Source organism: Schistocerca gregaria, chromosome 3 (assembly GCF_023897955.1).
Source record: "Schistocerca gregaria isolate iqSchGreg1 chromosome 3, iqSchGreg1.2, whole genome shotgun sequence".
Taxonomy (NCBI): domain Eukaryota; kingdom Metazoa; phylum Arthropoda; class Insecta; order Orthoptera; family Acrididae; genus Schistocerca; species Schistocerca gregaria.
The window spans coordinates 959,134,679-959,162,318 of record NC_064922.1 but is presented as its reverse complement, the minus strand read 5'-3'; the positions used below and the strand labels follow the sequence as shown (position 1 = coordinate 959,162,318).

General features: G+C 44.5%; 1 protein-coding gene and 1 non-coding gene across 2 annotated transcripts in view; both read left to right on the top strand.

Moving 5' to 3' along the window:
* The window catches only part of LOC126355729 (dipeptidase 1-like), a 1,497,236-nt gene that overhangs the window by 811,208 nt on the left and 658,388 nt on the right, over positions 1-27,640 (top strand). Inside the window, exon 5 of the mRNA XM_050006099.1 lies at positions 21,818-21,992. Coding sequence (XP_049862056.1) covers positions 21,818-21,992 — 175 coding nt within the window. The remainder of the gene's footprint in view (positions 1-21,817; positions 21,993-27,640) is intronic.
* On the top strand, positions 6,670-6,744 carry Trnal-caa (transfer RNA leucine (anticodon CAA)). The gene has a single exon. It is a non-coding gene; the product is annotated as a tRNA-Leu (tRNA).

The following is a 27,640-nucleotide window of genomic DNA, read 5'->3' as shown; positions in this document are numbered from 1 at the left end:
GAGCCTATCATTAACGAACGCTATGGATACGACACCAATGTTAATTGTTTTTCAACACTTTTATGTTACCTACCATCATTCGGTACCGCCATCCTCAGTAAATCTCATGTGGAGAGCGCCTGGAACCGTCACCATATATCATAACAACGAGACGTAAAGATTCGACATTCAGTCGATTATTTCCTAGTATTTAACACACCAACTTGCAAGTTACTGTGGTGGTTTACAATAATCTTGCCCGGTGCTCTAGTAATAGGCTGTGCTGATGCTACCGTGGACTTCCTCTGGCAGACACGCCCCACAGACCACTTCTGTTTGAGTAAAGGACGCAACTTTTACTCTTCCTGATCTGGTGTGGGTCTAGTCGTTGCAACGTGCGTGCCATTCAGTTTTCTGTTGTTGTCCTCCGCAGATTTCGCGCTCACATCTGTAATAAAAGTCTGTACATGAGCGGCTGACTAAATGAGGGTTTTGGTTCAATTGCGTCAAAATAAGCAAGGGATGATGTTCGTTACGTTTGTAACTAAGGCTTTTATTGGAAGCAAACAACTGTACTTTTGATAGAACTTACACATTGTACGAACGATTCACATACATATACTGGCCATAATAGCAACCTCTCTTGCATATAAATCACACGTTTGTCGAGCCTAAAGCAAACTCAACTGGAGACCAGCGCGTTATATATAAGGGGGAATCATATATATCCGAGGAAATATCTCTCCAGTGGTTCACATGCCTTGCTATCGTAGTTAGAACTACCTGCAACTCACTGCGAGAAAGGAAACAAAACCGCAAATTCTCACAATAAAGGACAGCATTTTCTTTCTCTCCTTGGATTTTAACAGCACACATGTACAATACCCTGATGTTTAGGAAAACAGGCTATATCTGTGCACATGTTTGTTAGAGATATTGTAAAAAAATTAAGTACATTGGTTGAGAACTTTCCGAAACGTTTGCCAGTAATGATTCGTCTTTATATAGTATATAATATATATTATATTGTAGCCATGTCCTTCTGAATGTTTATTAGTGTGTGAATTAAAAGTATGAAGTAAATTAGTCAAGATTATTGCTTTATTTATTAAAAATATGGAATGAATGTCTGTCCAAATGTTTACTAGAGCATTGTGTCAACATTTTAATCGTAACGGTCAAGTACTTTCCAACATTTTTGGTAATGACAACTTGTGCTTATACAGTACTATATATATCAGGGCAGGAATTTAGGCCCTTAGTATTTCTTATATTAGCTCACTTAGGGCTTTCTCGTGTGATGACGCTGTAGTGTAGGAGCGATAGTATGCAAGGAAAGTTTGCATCGTTTTAGAACAATGCAGTTCCATCTGTTGCATCTAAATGGGCTTTACGACCTCGTAATGAGGGATAGAGGGCTTTGTTTCGTGAGTTGATTACGTATGATGAGGCAGGGCAAACATTGGATCCGTGTATTAATGTCAACACGTATTAAACGAATAAGTTTCAAAGTTAGTGCCGTCTTATTTAAAGGAACAAATTTCTGCACATTACCCAGCGCGGCAGAAGAACGTTCATGTAGAAACATTATTACTTTGGTTGTTAAACATTAAGTAGTCCCTGAAGATCCAATCGTTTACACATTTTTTTTTAAATTCTTGTTACGGATATTGCTATCTTCGACACTTCTATTTAAGAGGGTTAGTATGTTACAGAACTAGTAATCTTGTGGCAACAGACATTAGGCATCATTGTCAATGAGTTCATGCGACGTGTGAGTCAGAGCCCTCGGCAACACTTAATGCAAATAATTTTTACATGTTTGGCTCCATCCGATTAATGTGAATATCGTGCAGCTGTTTCCCAACAAACCATTGCTACTGGAATACCAGTGTTTTCTGTGCTCCGTTACGGCGGAGTCAGGAAAAAGGAAGAGACACAGACTGGCAATAAGCCCCCCACTCTCAACATGACGCCAACCTTATAACCTGCCAACACTCTTCAGTATACTAATGACCCGTATAATGTCATGTTCTGTGCCTCACAGAAAGGGCATCGCTACCGAAAAATAAATGCTAACTGAAGTGATGCCAGAAAGATTATAATTTGATCATCGTCGAATAAATACTACACTTAAGTACAACAACAGGAAATAAATTTTGCGTTCTAATTACACAACGTTGTATGGTTAGCTAAGTTCGTTATCAGATAAGTAACGGAGCTTGATTCAAACGTTCATTACTGGATAACTCAAATACGGTCACCAGCTCATGCTTGAGCAAAAGTTATAAAATTACCTACATCTGCTGGAAACTGAAGTTACGTAACAAAAACTGAAATGAGCGTAGGCGGCAAAGGGAACTGAAAACATGGAAACTCAAATGAAAATACCGCGTATGAAAAGATGAATAAACGTTAACTCTTCCTGTAACGAACAATTCGGGCATACTGAAAACCAAAACTGATTAACCACTAGCAACACGTAACTCGGAATGGGCTGAGCAGCGTTACTCGGGATAAAGTTATCTGCTACCAGATTTTGCGAAGCAATACCTTTGGTGAACTACTGTTTCGCAAAAAACTTCATATTAGTACTATTCAGTTTAATTTAGCAAATTGCAACGATCAGTATACATCTACATCTACATGACTACTCTGCAATTCACATTTAAGTGCTTGGCAGAGGGTTCATCGAACCACAATCATACTATCTCTCTACTATTCCACTCCCGAACAGCGAGCGGGAAAAACGAACACCTAAACCTTTCTGTTCGAGCTCTGATATCTCTTATTTTATTTTGATGATCATTCCTACCTATGTAGGTTGGGCTCAACAAAATATTTTCGCATTCGGAAGAGAAAGTTGGTGACTGAAATTTCGTAAAAAGGTCTCGCCGCGACGAAAAACGTCTTTGCTGTAATGACTTCCATCCCAACTCGTGTATCGTATCTGCCACACTCTCTCCCCTATAACGTGATAATACAAAACGAGCTGCCCTTTTTTGCACCCTTTCGATGTCCTCCGTCAATCCCACCTGGTAAGGATCCCACACCGGGCAGCAATATTCTAACAGAGGACGAACGAGTGTAGCGTAAGCGGTCTCTTTAGAGGACTTGTTGCATCTTCTAAGTGTCCTGCCAATGAAACGCAACCTTTGGCTCGCCTTCCCGACAATATTATCTATGTGGTCCTTCCAACTGAAGTTGTTCGTAATTTTAACACCCAGGTACTTAGTTGAATTGACAGCCTTGAGAATTGTACTATTTATCGAGTAATCGAATTCCAACGGATTTCTTTTGGAACTCATGTGGATCATCTTACACTTTTCGTTAATTAGCGTCAACTGCCACCTGACACACCACACAGCAATCTTTTCTAAATCGCTTTGCAACTGATACTGGTCTTCGGATGACCTTACTAGACGGTAAATTACAGCATCATCTGCGAACAATCTAAGAGAACTGCTCAGATTGTCACCCAGGTCATTTATATACACTCCTGGAAATGGAAAAAAGAACACATTGACACCGGTGTGTCAGACCCACCATACTTGCTCCGGACACTGCGAGAGGGCTGTACAAGCAATGATCACACGCACGGCACAGCGGACACACCAGGAACCGCGGTGTTGGCCGTCGAATTGCGCTAGCTGCGCAGCATTTGTGCACCGCCGCCGTCAGTGTCAGCCAGTTTGCCGTGGCATACGGAGCTCCATCGCAGTCTTTAACACTGGTAGCATGCCGCGACAGCGTGGACGTGAACCGTATGTGCAGTTGACGGACTTTGAGCGAGGGCGTATAGTGGGCATGCGGGAGGCCGGGTGGACGTACCGCCGAATGGCTCAACACGTGGGGCGTGAGGTATCCACAGTACATCGATGTTGTCACCAGTGGTCGGCGGAAGGTGCACGTGCCTGTCGACCTGGGACCCGACCGCAGCGATGTACGGATGCACGCCAAGACCATAGGATCCCACGCAGTGCCGTAGGGGACCGCACCGCCACTTCCCAGCAAATTAGGGACACTGTTGCTCCTGGGGTTATCCGCGAGGACCATTCGCAACCGTCTCCATGAAGCTGGGCTACGGTCCCGCACACCGTTAGGCCGTCTTCCGCTCACGCCCCAACATCGTGCAGCCCGCCTCCAGTGGTGTCGCGACAGGCGTGAATGGAGGGACGAATGGAGACGTGTCGTCTTCAGCGATGAGAGTCGCTTCTGCCTTGGTGCCAATGATGGTCGTATGCGTGTTTGGCGCCGTGCAGGTGAGCGCCACAATCAGGACTGCATACGACCGACGCACACAGGGCCAACACCCGGCATCATGGTGTGAGGAGCGATCTCCTACACTGGCCGTACACCTCTGGTGATCGTCGAGGGGACACTGAATAGTGCACGGTACATCCAAACCGTCATCGAACCCATCGTTCTACCATTCCTAGACCGGCAAGGGAACTTGCTGTTCCAACAGGACAATGCACGTCCGCATGTATCCCGTGCCACCCAACGTGCTCTAGAAGGTGTAAGTCAACTACCCTGGCCAGCAAGATCTCCGGATCTGTCCCCCATTGAGCATGTTTGGGACTGGATGAAGCGTCGTCTCACGCGGTCTGCACGTCCAGCACGAACGTTGGTCCAACTGAGGCGCCAGGTGGAAATGGCATGGCAAGCCGTTCCACAGGACTACATCCAGCATCTCTACGATCGTCTCCATGGGAGAATAGCAGCCTGCATTGCTGCGAAAGGTGGATATACACTGTACTAGTGCCGACATTGTGCATGCTCTGTTGCCTGTGTCTATGAGCCTGTGGTTCTGTCAGTGTGATCATGTGATGTATCTGACCACAGGAATGTGTCAATAAAGTTTCCCCTTCCTGGGACAATGAATTCACGGTGTTCTTATTTCAATTTCCAGGAGTGTAGATCAGGAACAGCAGAGGTCCCAGGACGCTTCCCTGGGGAACACCTGATATCACTTCAGTTTTACTCGATGATTTGCCGTCTATTACTACGAACTGCGACCTTCCTGATAGGAAATCACGAATCCAGTCGCACAACTGAGACGATACCCCATAGCTCCGCAGCTTGATTAGAAGTCGCTTGTCAGGAACGGTGTCAAAAGCTTTCCGGAAATCTAGAAATACGGAATCAATTTGAGATCCCCTGTCGATAGCGGCCATTACTTCGTGCGAATAAAGAGCTAGCTGCGTTGCACAAGAGCGATGTTTTCTGAAACCATGCTGATTACGTGTCAATAGATCGTTCCCTTCGAGGTGATTCATAATGTTTGAATACAGTATATGCTCCAAAACCCTACTGCAAACCGACGTCAATGATATAGGTCTGTAGTTAATCATGAAAATTAGCTTTAAATAAAACGCTAATTGAACACGTAAAATATAATAACTTTGAGAAATTTACAGAAGCATTACATTTTCCCAGCCTTTTTGAAGTTGTTCTTGCTTTGCACTGAATTCTACGAGTGCAGTGAAATATGTTACAGTGTAACATGAATTCCGGTTAATTATCTTTGTTTCTAGCTATTTAATTAGTTAACTTTACGTTTTAAATCGCTAGTGCACTTCTCTTTCAAATCAAATAATATTTGTTTTTAATAAAGTGATACTCCGTTGTAATAATGATGATCAGAAGGAATGCTGCTGTGGTTGATGAAGTGCGTAAATCATCAACACTGAAGCTAATTATAGTTCCACGAAGTTATTATGATATCCATTTTAGATGGTTCTGCGATACTGGCAAACCATCTACAAAACGACACTGCTAAGTGGCACAGTCATATATTGTGGTGAGATGCAGGTGCTATAGCGTAGTTGTTACAATAATCGGCAAAAGGCTCTTCTTCCAATTAAGAGCAAATTGCATTAATTTTGGCCACACAGTACTTTTCTACCACTGTTTCATTTGTCAAATCCTCTAGATTTCAACATGAACTGAGACCCAGATACACCCTCGTTTTTAAGCAGTCGCACTATTATACTACACTTTATAAACCACACCGACAACACACTCTATCTTGCACGCAATCACGGCCACTTCCCGTCCTAGCTAGGCCACTGTGCGATTTCACTTACCTTGACGATGCTAGAATGGACAGCAGCTACGAAGGCGGATGGGTCGCGCGTTCTGCGCAAAGAGAGAGAGAGAGAGAGAGAGAGAGAGAGAGAGAGAGACAGAGTGAAGATACGTTGAGATGCTGCCAATTTCCATCCGTCAGTTTACGCAGTGAGTCAGATGGCGTCGCGCTAGCATAAACATCGTTCCACAGTGAACTTTAAGAACTGCATTCTTAGCAATGAGAAGCCTTATGCGCACGCACACACACACACACACACACACACACACACATCATACCACACAGAATTAATTGATATTCAACTCAATCACAACATTCCCCATCGTATATAATATAGAGATAGATAATTTCTTTACATTAAGTTCTATATTCCAGAATGAGATTTTCACTCTGCAGCGGAGGGTGCGCTGATATGAAACTTCCTGGCAGATTAAAACTGTGTGCCCGACCGAGACTCGAACTCGGGACCCTAGCCTTTCGCGGGCAAGTGCTCTACCAACTGAGCTACCGAAAAACGACTCACGTCCGGTACTCACAGCTTTACTTCTGCCAGTATCCGTCGCCTACCTTCCAAAGCTGTGAGTACCGGACGTGAGTCGTGCTTCGGTAGCTCAGTTGGTAGAGCACTTGCCCGCAAAAGGCAAAGGTCCCGAGTTCGAGTCTCGGTCGGGCACACAGTTTTAATCTGCCAGGAAGTTTCATATCAGCGCACACTCCGCTGCAGAGTGAAAATACACTCCTGGAAATTGAAATAAGAACACCGTGAATTCATTGTCCCAGGAAGGGGAAACTTTATTGACACATTCCTGGGGTCAGATACATCACATGATCACACTGACAGAACCACAGGCACATAGACACAGGCAACAGAGCATGCACAATGTCGGCACTAGTACAGTGTATATCCACCTTTCGCAGCAATGCAGGCTGCTATTCTCCCATGGAGACGATCGTAGAGATGCTAGATGTGGTCCTGTGGAACGGCTTGCCATGCCATTTCCACCTGGCGCCTCAGTTGGACCAGCGTTCGTGCTGGACGTGCAGACCGCGTGGGACGACGCTTCATCCAGTCCCAAACATGCTCAATGAGGGACAGATCCGGAGATCTTGCTGGCCAGGGTAGTTGACTTACACCTTCTAGAGCACGTTGGGTGGCACGGGATACATGCGGACGTGCATTGTCCTGTTGGAACAGCAAGTTCCCTAGCCGGTCTAGGAATGGTAGAACGATGGGTTCGATGACGGTTTGGATGTACCGTGCACTATTCAGTGTCCCCTCGACGATCATCAGAGGTGTACGGCCAGTGTAGGAGATCGCTCCCCACACCATGATGCCGGGTGTTGGCCCTGTGTGAAAACTACGGCATGCAGTAACAAGGTATATATGCAAAACTTCATGCTGCTTTCAGATTTGTAAAAACTTTCTTAGAGCTCTATATATATGTAAGTCATAACGAATATTTTTTGTATTATATAACAGAAAGCAAATGAAAGCCCAGCCATGATGCTGAAACCTCAACGAAACGTCTCTCGGTGATAGCACAAAAAGAAACAATTGTGTTTTGGTCAAGGTGGATCCCTTCCGAAAGTAAAGTTTATTTGTAAAGCAAACACAGACGGAAGAGCTTTAATCCCAAGGCGATACACACACTATTCTGTCAGTAATCATGAAGCGGCTTCATTCTTTCTTTAAATAATGTCTATTTAATAAGTCTCTTGATCGACAAGGATCTGTTTTGTTAATCTAACGAACTTTTGCGTTGCTTACATTAGGCACCCACAGTGATGGAATACATTTAAAAGATTTTCAGTTTTTAATAATTTGTGACCAATAGGATATCAGAAACAGTCCGTTAATGTGCTACTGTAAACTAATTTTCTTTCATTGTGCAACCTGCTACGGCGTTATAGTATGTCCACTTACTTGAACGAAATATGTTTTATGAAGGGCATCGTTACGAAGTCAAAGATGAAACTTGAGCTACTAATAATTTTTTGTGCTGCTGTAGGCACAGTCACACAAAGTGATAAGTAGCAGTAATTGGTATTTACATACTTAACAGCAAGAGACCCACTCTATCGTCTTCACTGTCCTACGTACATGAATCAGACTCCGCAAGGTTTATGACGAATGGTTCCATAATCGGGTCTCTGCCAATTTCCCTGTTGTCATCTTCATCTAGCAGTTTTCTGCGTATCTCATGCGAGCTGCCCCAGCAGATGCTGTCTAAAGTTGTGAAACGATCACAATAATTCTGAGTTGTTGTGATCTTTTCATAGCTTTGTTTACTGATAATGACTTGACACCAGTGCCTATGAGTTTAATTTGTACACTACTGCACTAAAGATGATCATTATGTGATTGAAAATCTATTTTGCTGTCAATAAACCATCAAAATTACGGCCAAACGGTGACCTTCCTTCTAATTTCACGTATATGGTCGTTGTGCACGCAGCACTCTATGTAGTCGGTAATCAATTACTTTAATAATCACACAACAAGTTTTATCATACTCAGTGTAGTCTCAGAATAAAATTTTAACTCATAAAAGGAGTGTGCGCTGATATGAAACTTCTTGGCAGGTTAAAACTGTGTGCCGGACCGAGACTCGAAGTCAGGGCCTTTGCCCTTGGCGGGCAGGTGCTCTGCCATCTGAGCTATCCAAGCACGACTCACCACCCGTTCTCGCAGCTTCAGTTCCGCCAATACCTCGTCTCCTACCCTCCAAACTTAACATAAATCTTCCTTCACACTTTGCAGAACTAGAATTCCTTTGTTCCACGAGTGGTAGTTCTGCTAGGACTGCAGGAGACGAACTGTGAAGTTTGGAAGGTAGGAGACGAGGTAGTGGCGGAACTGAAGCTGCGAGGACGGGTCGTGAGTCGTGCTTGGGTAGCTCAGATGGCAGAGCACCTGCGCGCCAAGGGCAAAGTTCCCGATTTCGAGTCTCGGTCCGGCGCACAGCTTTAATCTGACAGGAAGTCTGAGTAAAGATTTATAAAAAACGTTAGCTTCTTTATAGTCATTTAATAAGTTTAAACTATACCACCGACTCCTCACGACAGATTATCTTCTGGTTATGTGTGTCGCCGCATTGCACTCAGCGGAACACAGCACCTAAAACTGAAGCGTGATCCGCTTAGAGCAGCTGCATGTCCTTGCACTGCACTATGCGGGATTTTCTTTATCTTACTGTTTCGCTGCTGGGCTGCATTTTTTATGTTCATCACTTTGAGCAGTACTACATTTCCATAGCCACAAATAAGTCATGAAAATTAGTTACGGCCAGTTTCACATTACAGTCAAGTTACAGTTAAACCATTCAAAGTTAGGCATAGAATTTCCAAAATATCATCAGTTTCAGTTTAGGTAAAATTCAGTTTAAAATAACATTTCTTATGCAGACAGTTTTGTTCTTACAGTGCAGTGTCACACATGCTTATGGATCATTGAATGCTCGAACTTTTTAGTGTCAGATTGCTAACGTAAATTCACATGGCATTTCAGTATCAATTTTTTCGTTATTTATACTTTCAGATTCGTTTGGTAATTTATTTAGAATGGTTATTCTGTTTGTTTTCCGTGATGGAATTGCAAGTCACAAACTGTGACGTCAGATTGTGTATCCCTGTTCACTGAACTGCACAATACAAGAATTTCGCAGAACAATTAGCACAAAGTTTTAAATTTTCTGATTATTTTGGTAAACATCTATTGAAATACAGTTATACAATTTCAGATACTTTTGGTGACTCATTTAATCAGATAGAGTTCCCGTATTTACATCACGTGCATTGTTCAGGATGACGATTCATACACGTGTAGTTTAAGATAGCGAATCAGTCCTGTACAGTTTTGGTTTACAATAAGGAAAACATTTGTATTTTTGAAAAATTACAGTGGTTCGTTGCAAATGTGCATTATACTTACTCAGTTGATGATAAGTACTAACAAAACATTCAAATACATGGTTTTGTATACAGAAAATAATATTAATATTACAGAAATAACTGAAGGGATAACTAAGAGCCGCTGTGTTGTAGTGATAAAACCATTTATTAATGGTACTTGTCATCATGGTTGGGACTCCCATCTTGTTGCCCAAATATAATGAAATCACATACTTTATGGCAAGGAGCGAAAACGTGCAGCTTCTTCCGAGCGACATCACATCACTGAACTTTGGCTCTTTTGAAGCATGTGTAAGTCACAGTGTATTTGTACATCGTTGTCCTGTTTTCTGGTCAACAGGTATATGTCTGCGTCTCGCTTACATATTCTATTTACTTCTAAGTTATGAACCCTCTCGTGTTTGGATTTACACCACATAGGTTTATTACTACTAGTCACTTGGGTCTGACATATTGTACGAGAACCTAAAGAGAATCCTTACTACTAAGTTCTGTGGACGCGTAAGAAACAAGGAGTTTGATGACCTACTGCTGTACCTTGAACGACGTTCCGTGTAGCCGTTGCCTCTTCGATCACCTTTTCAAAATTAATGTCATTATCGGCAGTCTTTTGTCCGCTTTGATGACGTGGTAATGGCTGTCCACAGAGAGCCCAGGAGGGGGTGGGGGGTGAAGCGCGGCCTTTGTCGTCGCCCCTTGGTGTGCTGTGTGGTCAGCGTGATGGGGTGCGCTACGAGAGAGCGACATGGGGTACAGTGTGCAAGTCTTTGACTAATTCCTACTCACCATCAAGATTTTTGATACGTGTGGCGTTATGGCGGTATGCATTCCATGCCTCTCGTGATACCTGTACACGTCTGAAACAGATGAGCAGAAAAATATTTACATTGCGAGTTAAGGTGTGAAGTTTTATAATTGTCGACACAAATGGGTCTTCTAGTTACGAGAATGGCATTTCGCTTTTTTATAGTAGATGGCGCAACTATTGTGTGACATAATTGTTGTTGTACAACTTGTTACTGTTGAAACAATGGCCGACGAATTTGATAACAGTGAGCGTTTAAGGAATGTATGGATAAAAGAGAAATTTCTCGTGAAGTCTTATGTCATTATGACTGCCTCGAGTTTCTTCGTTCATCTTCTGGCAATCAGTCGAATAATTTCACAGAAGGTTTTTCCCAATTTCATTTGCAGAATTTAGTCGTTATTATGTTTTCGCTGGCAATGAATTTCCTGTAGGTAGACCAAGATCAGTGCCTGTTCAAAACACATTGATGCTGTGTGGAACTTCTTTGAAAGATCTGACGAGTCACTTATTGCGTTCCCTGTAGAATGCGCATAATTAGACCAACTCTAAATAAAAAAGAAAAAGAATACTGATAGAGACTGACCGATCAGTTGCTAAATCCTTATAAAAAAACCGTAACAGGAGACAAAACTTGAAAGGCCAGAAGCTGGTGTTTGCTTCCGACAGCGATCTTTCAATAGATGCATGAATGTCTACAAACGTGAACCTGTAAACATTCCTGCAAACTTTCTTGAACTGAGACTGCCGCACTCTGTTATCAGCATTTTCGGAATTCTCTTATTTAACTACGTTGTGTCTTTGCCGTCCTTAATCCACTTACCCGGCACATAATGCTGCTGAGAACGATTGCTTACCGGAAGCTCCACACTCACGCGTGGAAACTCTGCTTCTTCAAATCTGTACATTTTGTGGTCCTCCTCGGTCATTCTATAAAGGGGGTTCAATTGCCGGCTGCGGTGGCCGTGCGGTTCTAGGCTCTTCAGTCCGAAACCGTGGGACTGCTACGGTCGCAGGTTCGAATCCTGCATCGGGCATGGATGTGTGTGATGTCCTTAGGTTAGTTCTAAGTTCTAGGCGACTGATGACCTCAGAAGTTAAGTCGCATAGTGCTCAGAGCCATTTGAACCACATTGTATATGATGTGCTCCAGTTTCACAAAGTGTCTGCTGACTCCTGAAGTGAGAGAACGACGTGTTCATGTTTGTGAAGAACTTCTTCGGCTCTTTGAAATGGGAAGTTGATGGCTTCCTTACAAGAATCGTTACTGGGAATGAAACCTGGGTTCACTGCCACCAACCGGAAACGAAGAGAGCGAACGAGGAATGGTGCAATTCATCATCACCAAAACCAAAGAAGTTTCGAACAGAACCATCAGTAGGGAAGGTTATGCTGACCTTTTTTTGGGACGAAAAAGGCGTCATTTTGGAGCATTACATGGCTAGAAGGACCACTGTCACCAGTGAATCATACATCATCTGCGGCCTGCAATCAAATCAAAGCGACGTGGACTGCTGCCAGCAGGCGTCGTTTTGCAACATGACAATGCAAGGCCCCACACTGTTCGTGTAGCAGTCGCAACAGTCACAGACCTGCATTTTGAGTGTCTTCCTCATCCACTATACACACCAGAACTTGCCCCAAGCGATTTCTATATGTTTGGACCATTCAAAGGCGCAACGGGAGGAAAGAAGTTCCGTTCTGATGAAGAGGTACGCCACGCGGTGCATGAGTGGTTGCGCGGACTACCAAAAGAATTTTTTTCTAAAGGAATTTAAGTACTTTGTAAGCGCTGGAGGACTTGCATTGAGCGTGGGGGAGATTATGTTGAAAAGTGATGCAGATTTGTACCACTTCTGTACTAGAAGTAATATTTTAAAAAATGTTTATGATTTTCATTTGACTCACCCTCATAGTTCCGATAGGTGACGGCGCTATACGTAACCATCAAAATGGGGTCGTTAACGGGCGTGCATTCCAAGAAGAGAGCTATCAATGAGACTTTTTTTTAATGGAAAACCAGAAGATCGCAGGTACTGCTAGAATGTCTGTGGAGACTTGGCAGTTAACTGAAGCACGGTGAGTCGTCTGGCGAGGCACCTGTCATCATCGCAACAAAGTCGCGCGTACCTACCGGACCTCCCGCGTACCAGCCGGCCGTAAACAGCTGTGGATCCTGCAGTGTTGGAACGTGCGGACACCCTCATTCCAACTGGTCGACGGATAATAGTGAAAAGCCTCGCAGCACAACTGGGCGTCTATGACACACTCGTCCACAAGTTGACGTACTCTAAGGCGTGTACCCGCTGGATTCCTCACTGCCTGACGGAACACGAAGAAAGAAACAGAACGGAAAGGAAAGGACGATCCACGGAATGGCGCCACGACTCCTCTCCGAAGTAAAAATTCAAAACTGAACCCTCAGTCGGGAAAGTCATGACTGTTAACACGCCGGGCTTCTGACACTCCCACTCTGAGTCTACGTCCAACTGGTACACAATACGGTCATTAAGGCAGCGTAAGCGCTTCCATAACCGTGCGTTGCCCAAGAACGATAGATTCCTCTTCGGACAGATGAGGTACGATGAAGATGGTGTGGTTCCGGTGACAGCAGGAATTCTGCTGGTTCAGCGGCGGAGCGCGACTTCTACCCTAGTGTGGAGTGACACTAAGCTCTGCATTATTAGTCCCATGTGATTAGTGACGTGAAACATAGTTATCGCTCTTCTAGCGACCTCTCTAGACAGCTGGAGGAATTTGCTTGCGGAGTCTCTCTGTTTGGTGAGTCTGCTGCTTAGTACAACCTCGGTCGTTGGAGAAAAGTCCAACTTGCAACAGTAGGCGTCCTGAGTCACAAGATTAACTGGTGTCAAACGTTAAGGACGAAAGTAGCTTTAGCTTGATGTGTCGCTACCACGTAACATAACTCGATCAAGCTTGGACGATACATGGAAAGAACTCTTAGTACAGTACTGTACAGAAAGTGACTGCAAGAAATACGCACATAAACGAACAGAAACAACACTTTCATTCGAAGGCAATAACTACATTGCAGTCACTGAAATTCATGACGGTCCCTTGGACATTACAAAAGGCAGGAAATGGTTCTTACTAGGGTGTGTTATCACCACAGAGGGCAATGCAAGTCCTGCCACATGCTGCCCACAGGAGTTGGTGAGGACCACTCGTGGGAGGGCGTTACCTTCCTACACTGACACGGTTGACAACTGCTGGATTGGAGATGGTGCATGTGAAAGCGCTGCAGTACGTGTCTCCAACGCACTCCACAAGTGTTCCATGGAATTGAAGTCAGGGAAACTGGCAGGCAGACCAGTCCACTTGCCGGATATCCTTTCGTAGCTAGAGCTCCTCCTCGGGTGCAATTATCATCCATGAAGACGAAACAGGGCCGGAAGTACACCTGAAAAGACGCACACTGGGAAGGAGTACAGTGTCACAATAACGTTCGCAGGTGGGTGTACTGTGTTCAAAGATTTGGAGGTCAGTAAGCCCCTACAACACAAACCCTGCCCACAACATAACTCCTGCATCTCCAAGCACGATTGTCCACGTGTAGTCTCCTGGACCGAAACTATCATGTTCGGAAATTTTCACGGGTCTTTTACGTGTTCCCTACTCTCGCCACAGGAGGGCATGTCCAGAATCACTGCTGAGACGGAATCAGCTCTCACCCAGGAAAAGCACATGACTATGCTTAGGAAGAAGCTGCTCTCACCCAGGTAGAGCACGTGACTCTGCTCAAGCTGAAGCTGCTCTCAGCCAGGACGTGACTCTCTCAGACTGAAACTGCTCGCATCCAGGAAGAGCACGTGATTTTTCTCTGGCTGCTTTCACCTAGGAAGAGCACATGATCCTGCTCAAGCAGAAGCTGCTCTCACTCAGAAAGAGCACATGCCTCTCCTCCTGCAGAAGCTGCACACACCCAGGAAGAGCATGTAACTCTCTCAGGCTGCAACTGCTCTCACCCAGCAAGAACATGTGACTCTCTCTGACTGAAGCTGCTCTTACCCAGGAAGAGTACGTGACTCTGCTCAGACTGAAGTTGCACTCAGCCACGAAGAGAACATGACTCTGCTCAGGCAGAAGCTGCTCTCACACAGGAAGAGTACACCAGTCTGCTAAGGCAGAAGATGCTCTCACCCTGGAAGAGCATGTGACTCTCTCAGACTGAAGCTGCTCTCACCCAGGAAGAGCACATGATCCTGCTCAGGCCGAAGCTGCTCTCACTCAGGAAGAAAATCTGACTTCACTCCTCGATGGTGTTGTCCCTATGCTCCTTGCAACATCAGAATTTTTTCGACAGTTCTGCTGGTGTGAAAGAAACGCAAAGTACTCATAATTCTCTCCAGGCTGGGACACTACTTCCATGTAGAGTCCATACAACTTTGGAAAGCGAGATTGTTTTCCTTGCAGGTCTGTTAAACGCGATTGTAGCTCTATCCGCTTTTTGACGCTGGTACCTTCTAGCCTAATGGACAATGTACTGCTCATCAGCTGCTGTAGTTGACTGCGGCTGACCACGTCCTATTCTTCAGGCAGAAGTGACTGTGATTCGGAATACTCCCAAGGCGTGTGAAAAAATGCTATTAGCAATATGAAACACCCGTGCTACACTCGTCCTTCTTACACTTTGCCAATGATTCTTCAAAAAAAGGTGTCGTCCAATGAAGAACACCACCATATAGTACCATAACTGCGTGCTGATGGACACACACTACCTTTTCTCGTTCCTTCAATTTCCTCGTGTTGTGGAGCCAAGCGCGTTTGCCGCTGTAGTCATTCCGACCTCACGCCATGTTACGCCCAACACTCTGTGCACGCCTGGGTAGCTTCCGGCAGGACTGTCCCCCACGCTGCACAGCTGCCAGTACTTCCCTCTCCTGTTCCTCTCGCACTCGGAATCAGAGGAGAACGACTGCGTCAGTCCAGCCCCCCGTATCAGCCCCGACCTCTCGCACCTAGTCTTCGTGGTCCTCACGCGTAATTTAAGTTCGTGACAGTAAAATCTGCCTATAGTCGTCTTCAGATTTTGGTTCTCTAAATTTTGTAGAAGATAATTTCGTCTTCACTCAAGGGATTCCCATTTGAGTTCACGAAGCACCTCCATAACACTTGCACGTTGTTCGATCCAAACGGTAACAAATGTACGTGGGTCACTCCAAAAGAAGTGTGAGCCATGGTAAAAATTTGCTGTTTTGAAGAGCGCGCCGCAACGCGTAGTGACAAGCAGTCGCCCTGCGTTCTGGTGGTGGCGTCGCTGTGGCAATCGCAGCTTTCGTGTCTCCCTCTAGTGGGAAAGGAGAAATCGCTTTGCAACGTTGTGCCCCGATATTTAAACGACATCACTGTGTCAAGCACGACACTGCTAATGCTGAAACAGAATATTATGGGTTTATGTTTGTTTTATTGTAATTGCGGTGTTCAGTCCCAATATTTACCTATAATCAATTTATTAATTTCGGTCGGTAGTGACCATCTTCATACCCGAGTAAAACCATGTTGCATGACACATACCACTCTATTACATGTGACGGTCTAATAACGTTATATGTGTAAGGTAACACGTTTTTACTCAGGTCTGCAGATGGTCATTAGCGGACGAAATTAATAACCTGATTACAAATAATCACCGAGAATTATAGTAAAGCAAATATTTTCCTGAATTGCTGGGAACTTCTTCGTGACTACGTCACAAGGTGCAATATGGATTTGTTTTTTCCTACACATCAGCATTAATTTAGGTTATTCTACATTTGGAACTAGTTGCCATTCATCACACCAGCTAGAAACATTGTGTACATCATCTTGTGTCCATTTACCGTCATTCAATTTCGATAACTTACCGTACAGTACATCGTCATTAGCAAACAGCCGCACATTGTTGCCCACCAGTCCTTCCGGATTGTATACAGGGTGTTACAAAAAGGTACGGCCAAACTTTCAGGAAACCTTCCTCACACACAAATAAAGAAAAGATGTTATGTGGACATGTGACCGGAAACGCTTAATTTCCATGTTAGAGCTCATTTTAGTTTCATCTGTATGTACTGTACTTACTCGAGTCACCGCCAGTTGGCAACATTGAAGGAAGATACTGTTGACTTCGGTGCTTGTGTTGACATTCGACTCATTACTCTACAGTACTAGCATCAAGCACATCATTACGTAGCATCAACAGGTTTTGCAGTCAGTGCAATGTTTACAAATACGGAGTTGGCAGGTGCCCATTTGATGTATGGATTAGCACGGGGCAATAGCAGTCGCGCGGTACGTTTATATCGAGACAGATTTCCAGAACGAAGGTGTCCCGACAGGAAGACTTTCGAAGCAATTGATCGGCGTCTTAGGGAGCACGGAACATTCCAACCTATGACTCACGACTGGGGAACACCTAGAACGACGAGGACACCTGCAATGGACGAGGCAATTCTTCGTGCAGTTGACGGTAACCTTAATGTCAGCGTCAGAGAAGTTGCTGCTGTACAAGGTAACGTTGACCACGCCACTGTATGGAGAGTGCTACGGGAAAACCAGTTGTTTCCGTACCATGTACAGCGTGTGCAGGCACTATCAGCAGCTGATTGGCCCCCACAGGTACACTTCTGCGAATGGTTCATCAAACAATGTGTCAATCCTCATTTCAGTGCAAATGTTCTCTTCACGGATGAGGCTTCATTCCTACGTGATCAAATTGTAAATGTTCACAATCGACAAGTGTGGGCTGACGAGAATCCGCACGCAGTTGTGCAATCACGTCATCAACACAGATTTTCTGTGAACGTTTGGGCAGGCATTGTTGGTGATGTCTTGATAGGGCCCCATGTTCTTTCACCTACGCTCAATAGATTACGTTATCATGATTTCATACGGGATACTCTACCTGTGCTGCTAGAACATGTGCCTTTACAAGTACGACACAACATGTGGTTCATGCACGATGGAGCTCCTGCACGTTTCAGTCGAAGTGTTCGTACGCTTCTCAACAACAGATTGGGTGACCGATGGATTGGTAGAGGCGGAACAAGTCCATGGCCTCCACACTCTCCTCACCTCAACCCTCTTGACTTTCACTTATGGGGGCATTTGATAGCTGTTGTCTACGCAATCCCGGTACCAAATGTAGAGACTCATCGTGCCCGTATTGTGGACGGCTGTGATACAATACGCCATTCTACAGGGCTGCATCAGCGCATCAGGGATTCCATGCGACGGAGGGTGGATGCATGTATCCTTGCTAACGGAGGACATTATGAACATTTCCTGTAACAAAGTGTTTGAATTCACACCGGTACGTTCTGTTGCTGTGTGTTTCCATTCCATGACTAATGTGATTTGGAGAGAAGTAATAAAATGAGCTCTAACATGGAAAGTAAGCGTTTCCGGACACATGTCCACATAACATATTTTCTTTCTTTGTGTGTGAGGAATGTTTCCTGGAAGTTTGGCCGTACCTTTTTGTAACACACTGTAGTTACATTTTAGAAAATAACAGCGGTCCTGTTACATTTCATTGGGGCACTCCTGACTGTACCCTTATCTCTAACGAACACTCGTCGTCGAGGCCAAAATATAGGGTTCCGTTACTCAAGAAATCTTCGAGCCACTCGCATAAATGGGAACCTAATCCAGATGCTCGTACCTTCGTTTACAGGCTTCAGTGGGTCACAGTGTCAAGTGCTTTCCAAATATGTACAGGTAAGGAATATACCAAATTTAAAACTACCGCAGTATACAGATTGTTCTATAAAATTTCGAGATAACTTGCGGATGTTTTTAACTTTCTAGTACGCATTGCTTGTTCCGATGGGCTTCTGTTGTAAGTGTTTATGCTGCCCTGCCCACCCTCCGTCTGTTGTTTATGCAGGGTAAGACCGCAGGTAGACGCCGATTACGCAGAGCCCGAAGTGTTCCTATAACCAGGTCAATTTCAGAACTGACGTCTCGATTCATAAGCTAATCGGCAGTCATATTAGCACTGATTCATTGATGATTGAACTCCAGAAGTTCGACATGTGGACCACAATTTTTTTCATTGTGTTTCACCGAGAGACCAGAGGAAGTACAGTGTTCTGCGATAGCTGGCTTCTTTGTTTGAAGAAGGCGAGTAGGCCACTTATGTTCTACAATGCGATTTTGCAAAGCACGCGCCGTTCGCAATATATAAGATTAGTCGCATTCACGCGGAATCCTGTAAACACCTCATTAGCGCAACTCTAAGACGTCTCTAACAGGTCCCAAAAGCGCCGATATTTTGGAAGGACGTCGAAAGATTGCTTGTAATTTATGCCTTCTTAATATTCTGTCTATTTTAACTAAAACATTTCAAATATATGTTCGACGAGCAGTCGTTTTGAATGCCATATCCTCTGCCTTGTTCTCTCGTTTGTACGACTGTAGCGCTGTTTTTATTCGTTGAGACTAATATCTGTTGTTCAGAAAGACATTTAGCAGCTGTTCCAGTTCCGTTTTCAGGCTATGGGTTAAGTGGATCGACGTCTTGCGAATGGCCAACTTTTGTGCAGGATTTTGGCAACTAATAGATGGAATCTGCCTTTTGCCCTTCATCCATAGTTAGCAGTGTATTGTATGAGAGAAGGGTAAGCTGAGTTTCGTACAAGCGATGCTGTTGAATCATTGAAATACCGACATGTGAGTGTAAATTTTCGAGAGTCACTACAACTATATGAGGCATTAGCACCCAGTTTTTTTTTTCAAATTTATTTGACTTCAGTACAGTAGACAAGTCATAATCACATTACATTACAGAGAGTTTGCGTGAAAAATTTCGGTGAAGCTGTCACCATTATCCGACGTAGTGTAACAATTCTGAAATAAGTCTGCTATTAATTATGAGAACCTGAAATATAAGTAACATATAAACACAACACCTTTGTCATAGGAAACAATACTGTGGATTTATCATGTTAAATTAAACGTCGCTATGCAGTGATGGCGAAAAAGGAACTGAACAGCAACTGATCGCTACGAAGCCTTTATCTGTATGGAACATTAAAATCTTAACGAAGTATACGTTGAATTAGTATCGGCGTTGTCCAGCTACTTGAATTAACAACCTGACAAGTGAAAATCTTGTCTTAGTAATTCTGCTGTTATTCTGAAACATACTTCGTTCAAGTATGAGGCGAAATCGTTGACTGAAGTATCAGAACGGACCTTTACGATTTTAATGAAATAACAACATCCATGCACGAATATTGTATAACATTTTCTGTGTACATTGTCTCAAAACAAACTGCTAGAGGTAGAAATCTCCACATCTCAAAATCTTAGGATGTGGAGATTATTGTCTCAGAGTTGGTTAGATATTACTTACCTTGCATATTCTCATAATTAATAGCGGACTTATTTCATACTTGTTACATTTGATAATGGTGACGGAGTTTCATCGAAACTAGTCATGTAAACTTTCTGTAATATACTGCGACTATGGAAAAATTACTGCACATAGGTCAAATACAATACTGGCCATTAAAATTGCTACACGAAGAAGAAATGCAGATGATAAACGGGTATTCATTGGACAAATATACTACAACTGACATGTGATTACATTTTCAAGCAATTTGGGTGCATAGATCCTGAGATATCAGTACCCAGAACAATCACCTCTGGCCGTAATAACTGCCTTGATACGCCTGGGCATTGAATCAAGCAGAGATTGGATGGCGTGCACAGGTACAGCTGCCCATGTAGCTTCAACGCGATACCACAGTTCATCAAGTGGCGTATTAAGACGAGCCAGTTGCACAGCCGCCATTGACCAGACGTTGTCAGTTGGTGAGAGATCTGGAGAATATGCTGGCCAGGGCAGCAGTCGAACATTTTCTGTCACCAGAAAGGCCCTCACAAGATCTGCAACATGCGGTCGTGCATTATCCTGCTGAAATGTAGAGTTCACAGGGATCGAATGAAGGGTCGACCCGCGTGTCGTAACACATCTGAAATGTAACGTCCACTGTTCAAAGTGCCGTCAATGGGAACAAGAGGTGACCGAGACGTGTAACCAGTGGCACCCCATACCATCACGCCGGGTGATACGCTAATATGGCGATGACGAATACAGGCTTTGAATGTGTGTTCACCGCGATGTCGCCAAACACGGATGCGACCATCATGATGCTGTAAACAGAACCAGGATTCATCCGAAAAATTGACGTTATGCCATTCGTACACCCAGGTTCGTCGTTGAGAACACCATCGCAGGCGCTCCTGTCTGTGATTGCAGCTTTAAGGGTAACCGCAGTCATGGTCTCTGATCTGATAGTCCATGCTGCTGCAAACGTCCTCGAACTGTTGGCGCAGATGGTTGTTGTCTTGCAAACGTCCCCATCTGTTGACTCAGGGATCGAGAGGTGGCTGCAAGGATCCGTTACAGCAATGCGGGTAAGATGCCTGTCATCTCGACTGCTAGTGATACGAGGCCGTTGGGATTCAGCACGGCGTTCCGTATTACCCTTCTGAACGCACTGATTTCATATTCTGCTAACGGTCATTAGATCTAGACCAACGCGAGCAGTAATGTCGCGATACGATAAACCGCAATCGCGATAGGCTACAAGCCGACCTTTATGAAAGTCGGGAACGTGATGGTAAGCATTTCTCCTCCTTACACGAGGCATCACGACAACGTTTCACCAGGCAACGCCGGTCGACTGCTGTTTGTGTATGAGAAATCGGTTGGAAAATTTCCTCGTGTGAACACGGTATAGGTGTCGCCACCGGCGCCAACCTTGTGTGAATGCTCTGAAAAGTCAATCATTTGCATATCACAACATCTTCTTCCTGTCGATTAAATTTCGCTTCTGTAGCATGTCATCTTCGTGGTGTACCAATTTTAGTGGCTAGTAGTCTAAATCCGAAAAAACCTAGATGCGTTTTCACTCCTTGAGTGAGGAATGTATAATTACAAACATCTGCGTTTCTTTTTTGAGACACTGTACAGCGCGGACTGTCTGGACACGTGGCGGTGGCCCTGTGCTTTTCCGCAGTGCTGGAGCTGGACTACAAGCAGTGGCTGGCGCTGTGCGGGCTGCTGATCGTGGCGGCGGCGCTGGGCGTCGGCGTCGGCGTCCCGCTGGCGCTGGAGCTGCGGTCGTCGAGGCTGCTGGAGGCGCGGCTGCAGGTGGTGCGGCGCATCCTGCGAGAGGTGCCGCTCGTCGACGGGTACGTCTGTGTGCGCGCCGGCCGAGGCGCAAAGTAGGCGCCGCACAGCGCACGGCACAGCGCGCCAACATTAACCGCCTTCTGTCCGCTTCTGTTCGCATGTTCTCTGTCATGACTCCCACATCTACGTTGACATCATTGCACTGCAGTTCACACTTACATGTTCGGCATACAGGGTGTACAAAATAAAATAGCCCTGCAGGATATTACATACACGTTAAGACTGAAATTACAATTAAATAAACACCCTTAGCTGCTTACAGGCGTTGACATACGTCACCGGGGACAGATGAAAATGAGTGCCCCGACCGGGACTCGAACCCGGGATATTCTGCTTACATGGCAGACGCTCTATCCATCGGAGCCACCGAGGATAGTACGACTGCAGTGATTTATCTCTGGCACGCCTCTAGTGAGACCCACATTCTCAACGTATTGTCCCGCACTACATTCGCAGTGCCCCCGCGGGAGGCGTGCCATATAAATCCCTGCAGTCGCGCTATGCTCTGTATCCTCGGTGGCTCAGATGGTTAGAGCGTCTGACACTAAGCAGGAGATCCCGGGTTCGAGTCCCGGTCGGGGCACTCATTTTCATCTGTCCCCGGTGACGTATGCAACGCCTGTAAGCAGCTAAGGGTGTTCATTTGATTGTAATTTCATTCTAACGAGCCGCTTGGTCACCGATGTGCAAAAGAACAGGTACCATCTTAGTAAACATTAAGGCTAGGGTGGGCTGAGTGTCCACGTCCGAACAGGCCTTGAAGGCCCAACGGTACCGACCGACTGCCGTGTCATCCTCAGCTCACAGCTGACACAGCATATCGGTATGGAGGGGCATGTGGTCAGCATACTGCTCTCCCTGCCGTTGTCAGTTTTCGTGACCAGAGCCGCTACTTCCTATCAAGTACCTCCTCTATTGTCCTCACAAGCGCTGAGTGCACGCCGCTTGCCAATAGCGTTCGGCAGCCCGGCCGGTTACCCATCTAAGTGGTGGCCAGGCTCCACAGCTCTTAACTTCTGTGATCTAACGGGAACCGGTGTTACCATTGCGTCAAGGCTGCTGGTCTGTCTGTCTTAATATGCATCGAATATATTTCGGGGCAGTTTTACTAGGGCATGCTGAAAAGTAATGCCTACGAATTTCTTGTCACAAACTCTTAATAATTTTTAAGCAAAACAAAAGACACTAGCATTCTACGTATTTATTATTCACGTCTACATATTTATTTAGCGACACTGTCACCCTGGCGACCAACACATTTCTCCAGACGAGGAACCAGTTTCTCGATACCGTCGCTGTAGCACGTTTCTCTTTGTTAACAGTGCCACAACTTCATCTCTCTTTGCACCAATTTATCACTATCAAACTGAAGACTTTGAAGGTGTTCTTTAAGTTTCCCCGTTACCAATCCTCCCGGCGGATTTGTGTCGAGGTCCGGTGAGCTGGCCAGTCTATGGATGGTTTTTAGGCGGTTTTCCATCTGCCTCGGCGAATGCGGGGTGGTTCCCGTTATTCCGCCTCAGTTACACTGTGTCGGCGATTGCTGCGCAGACAAGTTCTCCACGTACGCGTACACCTCCATTACTCTACTACGCAAACATAAGGGTTACACTCGTCTGGTGTGAGACGTTCCCTGGGGGGAGGGGGGGGGGGGGGCTCCACCGGGGGTCCAACCGCACAATAACCTTGGGTTCTGTGTGGGGCGGTGGGGGGTGAACTGGACTGCGGTAGTCGTCGTGGGTTGCAGACCACTGCAGCTGCGGCGAGGACGCAGCCTCTCCGTCGTTTCTAGGTTCCCAGTTATCATACAATACAATACAATAAGTTTAGTAAACAGATGGAAATCGGATGGGGTCAAATCGGGACTGTATTGAGGGTGATCGATGAGAGTGAACCCAAGGCGTCGAACATTGCTGCAAATTTCGCAGCATTCGTGTGTCGTCTGTCAGAGTCTTTCTGTAAGGCAGGCTGCTTCATGTGCGATCCAACTCCTCGAATTGAAAATCCCGCCACAGCACTTGTTTCTCACGCACGGACATAGTTACATTACACACTCCGTTTTAAACGCTACATTTACGAGGCCTCTAGCGACAAACGGCTGCAAATATGTACACATATAAAGAAATAACAATGTAAATATATATGAACACATCTATAGAAATGAAAACGTAAATGTTCGTTTTTTCAATATCGTGGTTCTCCGAAAGTTCTTGTCTGACATTTTAGAAATTTCGGCACGACGTTGACTTCGTGAAACGCAGTTATCAAACAGCAAGTCTTATCATTTATTTATTGTTTTATGATTAGAATGCTACTAAGAATCTCAATTTACTGTAATAATAATCAAAGGTGAGACAGAGGGACGAAGACGAAATGGACAGAGGGGTGGGAGGAATTGGACATAAAAAATGGAAGGAGGTCAAGGACAGACAGAGAGGGCAGAAGAAGATGGAGGGATAGGAGAAAGGAGACCATCGAGAGAGAAAGGGGAGAGGAGGTGATGGACGGAGAGATGAGGAGAAAGAGAGGGCAGAAGAAGAGAAAATGGGCAGAGAGGGAGAGGGGTGGAGGACAACATGGACAGAGAAAGCAGAAGGTGGTAGACAGAGAAAGGGCGCAAGGAGGATATGGACAAAGAAAGCGGGAGAGGCAGAAGGACAGGGGCAGTGGAAAAAAGGAGATTAGAACATATATTCAATTCCCATAAGCTACACATTATAAACGTATGATTTCACTTTTCTTTTGTTTCCACCCAAAGGAGACTGAGCCACTGAAATGTGTTCCCAGGTACAGCTAGTGAAGAAAATAAGTGAATCATAATGACGTATGCTTTACTTAAAAAGCTTTAAGAGCGCTCACATCAAAAATTCAGAAGCATAACTTTTCAGCACGGCCTGGTATTTATGCCACCCTGTACTACCACATTGACAGTATTTCTCTGCCTTACCATTCTCGAATAAAATGTGGCAAAAATTAACACCTAAATGTTCAGTGTGATCTATGTTTTCTCTTGTTTTATTACGATGGTCATTTCTTCATATGTGGACGAGAGTCCACAATATTTTTCTGCATTCGGAGGACAAAGTTATTGATTGTAATTGCAGGAAAAGATCTCGCCGCAAGGAAAACTCCTTTATTTTAATGAATGCCACCTTCATATATCGTACTATATATGTGACTCTCTCTCTCTCCTAGTTTGCGATAATACAAAACGAGCTGCCCTTCTTTCAACTTTTTCGATAACATCCTTCAGTTGTGTCCGGTAAGGACCCCATACCACACATCAACACTACAGAAAAGGCAGACAAGCGTAATGTACGCGATGCGTTTACTAGAAATGTTCCGTCAATAAAGCACAGTCTTCGTTCACCTTCCCCCCATTTTTGTCATGCTTCTAATTTACGTTGATCGTAATTTTAATTAGTAGCTATTTATTTTAATCGACAACTGTTAAGTTTGAGTGATTTATAGCAAAACCAAAAAATGACGGATGTTTTAAGAGGGGCAGAGTGTTGTACCTATAAGCTAGTGTACCTAGAAACACAGGCTGTTTTTTGGTCGCTATTTCTGTCTACTGACTGATTTTCAAGTGGCATGAAGGAACACACACTAGGGACCTTTATAAGCACTTTCTGCTCATTTCGTACAGTTTTTATTGTTGTAGCGCATTAGATTGTATTTTGTGCAGCATTTGCACGAAATTTAAAGTTCTTCACATTTAACTCTAAAACTACTTGCAGTGTACTATTAACTGTTTTGTTACCGTATTATAGCAAGTAAAATTCTACATATTTTTAAAACTCGCTGTACAACATGATGACGGTACAGCCATACTTCGTCGGCTCTGTTACCATGGAACACATTGATTGAGTTTCGTTAATGTCTAAACAGTTTTACTTTCCTTGAGAATGGGAATTTGTGTTATTTCCCAATCGCTTAAATTTCAAAATGAATTTAAGCGGTCCGCAACACCTATATAAGACACCAAGTGTCTGCTGCAGTTGTTACATCGGTTACTGCTGCTACGGTAGCAGGTTAACAAGATTTAAATGAGTTTGAACGTGGTGTTAGAATCGGCGCACGCGCAATGGTACACAGCAGCTATAATTGCTGCTAGAAAAAGATCCTGCAAGAACGGGACCAACAACGATCATAGAAAATTGTAGTGCTACAAACTTCTGCTCTGTGTACCGAACAGGTGCTATGGCAGCAATGGCACATGAAAGTAACAACGTTTTTGAAATCGCATTCTAAGGATGTTTACGTTTAAATTTAGCAGATAATTGATTTGCAGTGACAACTCGTACTGTGCAGCTACAATGCCACAACTGCTACATCGTTAATGTCGTCAGTAGTGGACACCGAAACACAGTAACAAGGCCATCGAGGGCAGCGAACTGTTTTATTGACATCGTTTTTCCACTTACTTTCGTCTAAGAGTGAACGGACCTAGCTTTCTGTTCGTTTTCCTCTGTCACGACCAGTGAAGATAATCGGCCAACGTGATAAAAGTGCAACCCTTCCCCAAATTTCTGCAGATTTCAATGCTGGACTATTAAAAAGTATCTGCGCGCGAACCATTCAGAGAAACATCGTCGATGTGGGCTTTCGAAGAAGAACACTGCTAAGCGGGTCGGACTGAAAGACGATGAGCTACAGAGATACAATTTTTCTGTAGACAACGTAACAGGAATATTGTGGCCAGTGATAATGATAATTCTATTTTTGAAAGACAAATTTAAACGTGTACTGAACGTAATTTCAAATAATTAACCGAATTATAACTGCGGTTGAAAGTCATTTCGCATCTGAGGTTACTTTATGCGATTCAACGTCAGTAAAATTGTGTTGTCACAAGTGAAAAATTAATTTGCTGCCGTTAATACAAGATTTATTTTCCAGTGCACTGGATCAAGGACTCACATAAAGTGATGGGACAGTTAAAGATAAATTAAACATTTATTTCAAGAATACTCATAGCTACAATGCAGCATTTGGTATGGGTCATTTCTGAGGCTAAAATTTCAAATACAGTTAGTTTTATTTGGAGTATATCACTTTAAGATTCACGACATTTTTAATCAGATATCAGGCCCAGTGACTCCGTCGGTCGAGTTTCGGCCACAAGCGGTACTAGTGACAGTGAAACCATGGGGTTACCGTGTGGTGCTAGCTTGAAGTTATGATTTTCATCAAGAGTGTCTAGGAGTGTGAAATATACGAGGTGACCTCAAAAGGTACGTTACGAACTATTTTGAGAGGTCAAGTAACTTTTACTGAATACTGCACTATACGTCGATGGTATATGCATACATGACACTTGTAAGTAGGCTGATTAGGTTTATAAGGTCGGTAATGCCACGCAGCGCTCTGTATGAAAATCACTGGCTGTGCTGTGTGCAGTCTGTGGCTGGTTGGCCTCATTGTTGGATTATTCACTATTGTAGTGTTAGGCGATTGGATGTGAAAAACACGTAGCGTTGGGCAGTTGCAGGTGAGCCGCCAGCAGTGGTGGATGTGGGGAGGGAGGTGGCAGAATTTTGAGAGCGGACGATCTTGACGTGTGTCCGCCAGAAAAAGGAAATTTGTAAGACTGGGTATCATGAACTGAAATATATATGATAGCTTTTGAAAATTATTAAGGTAA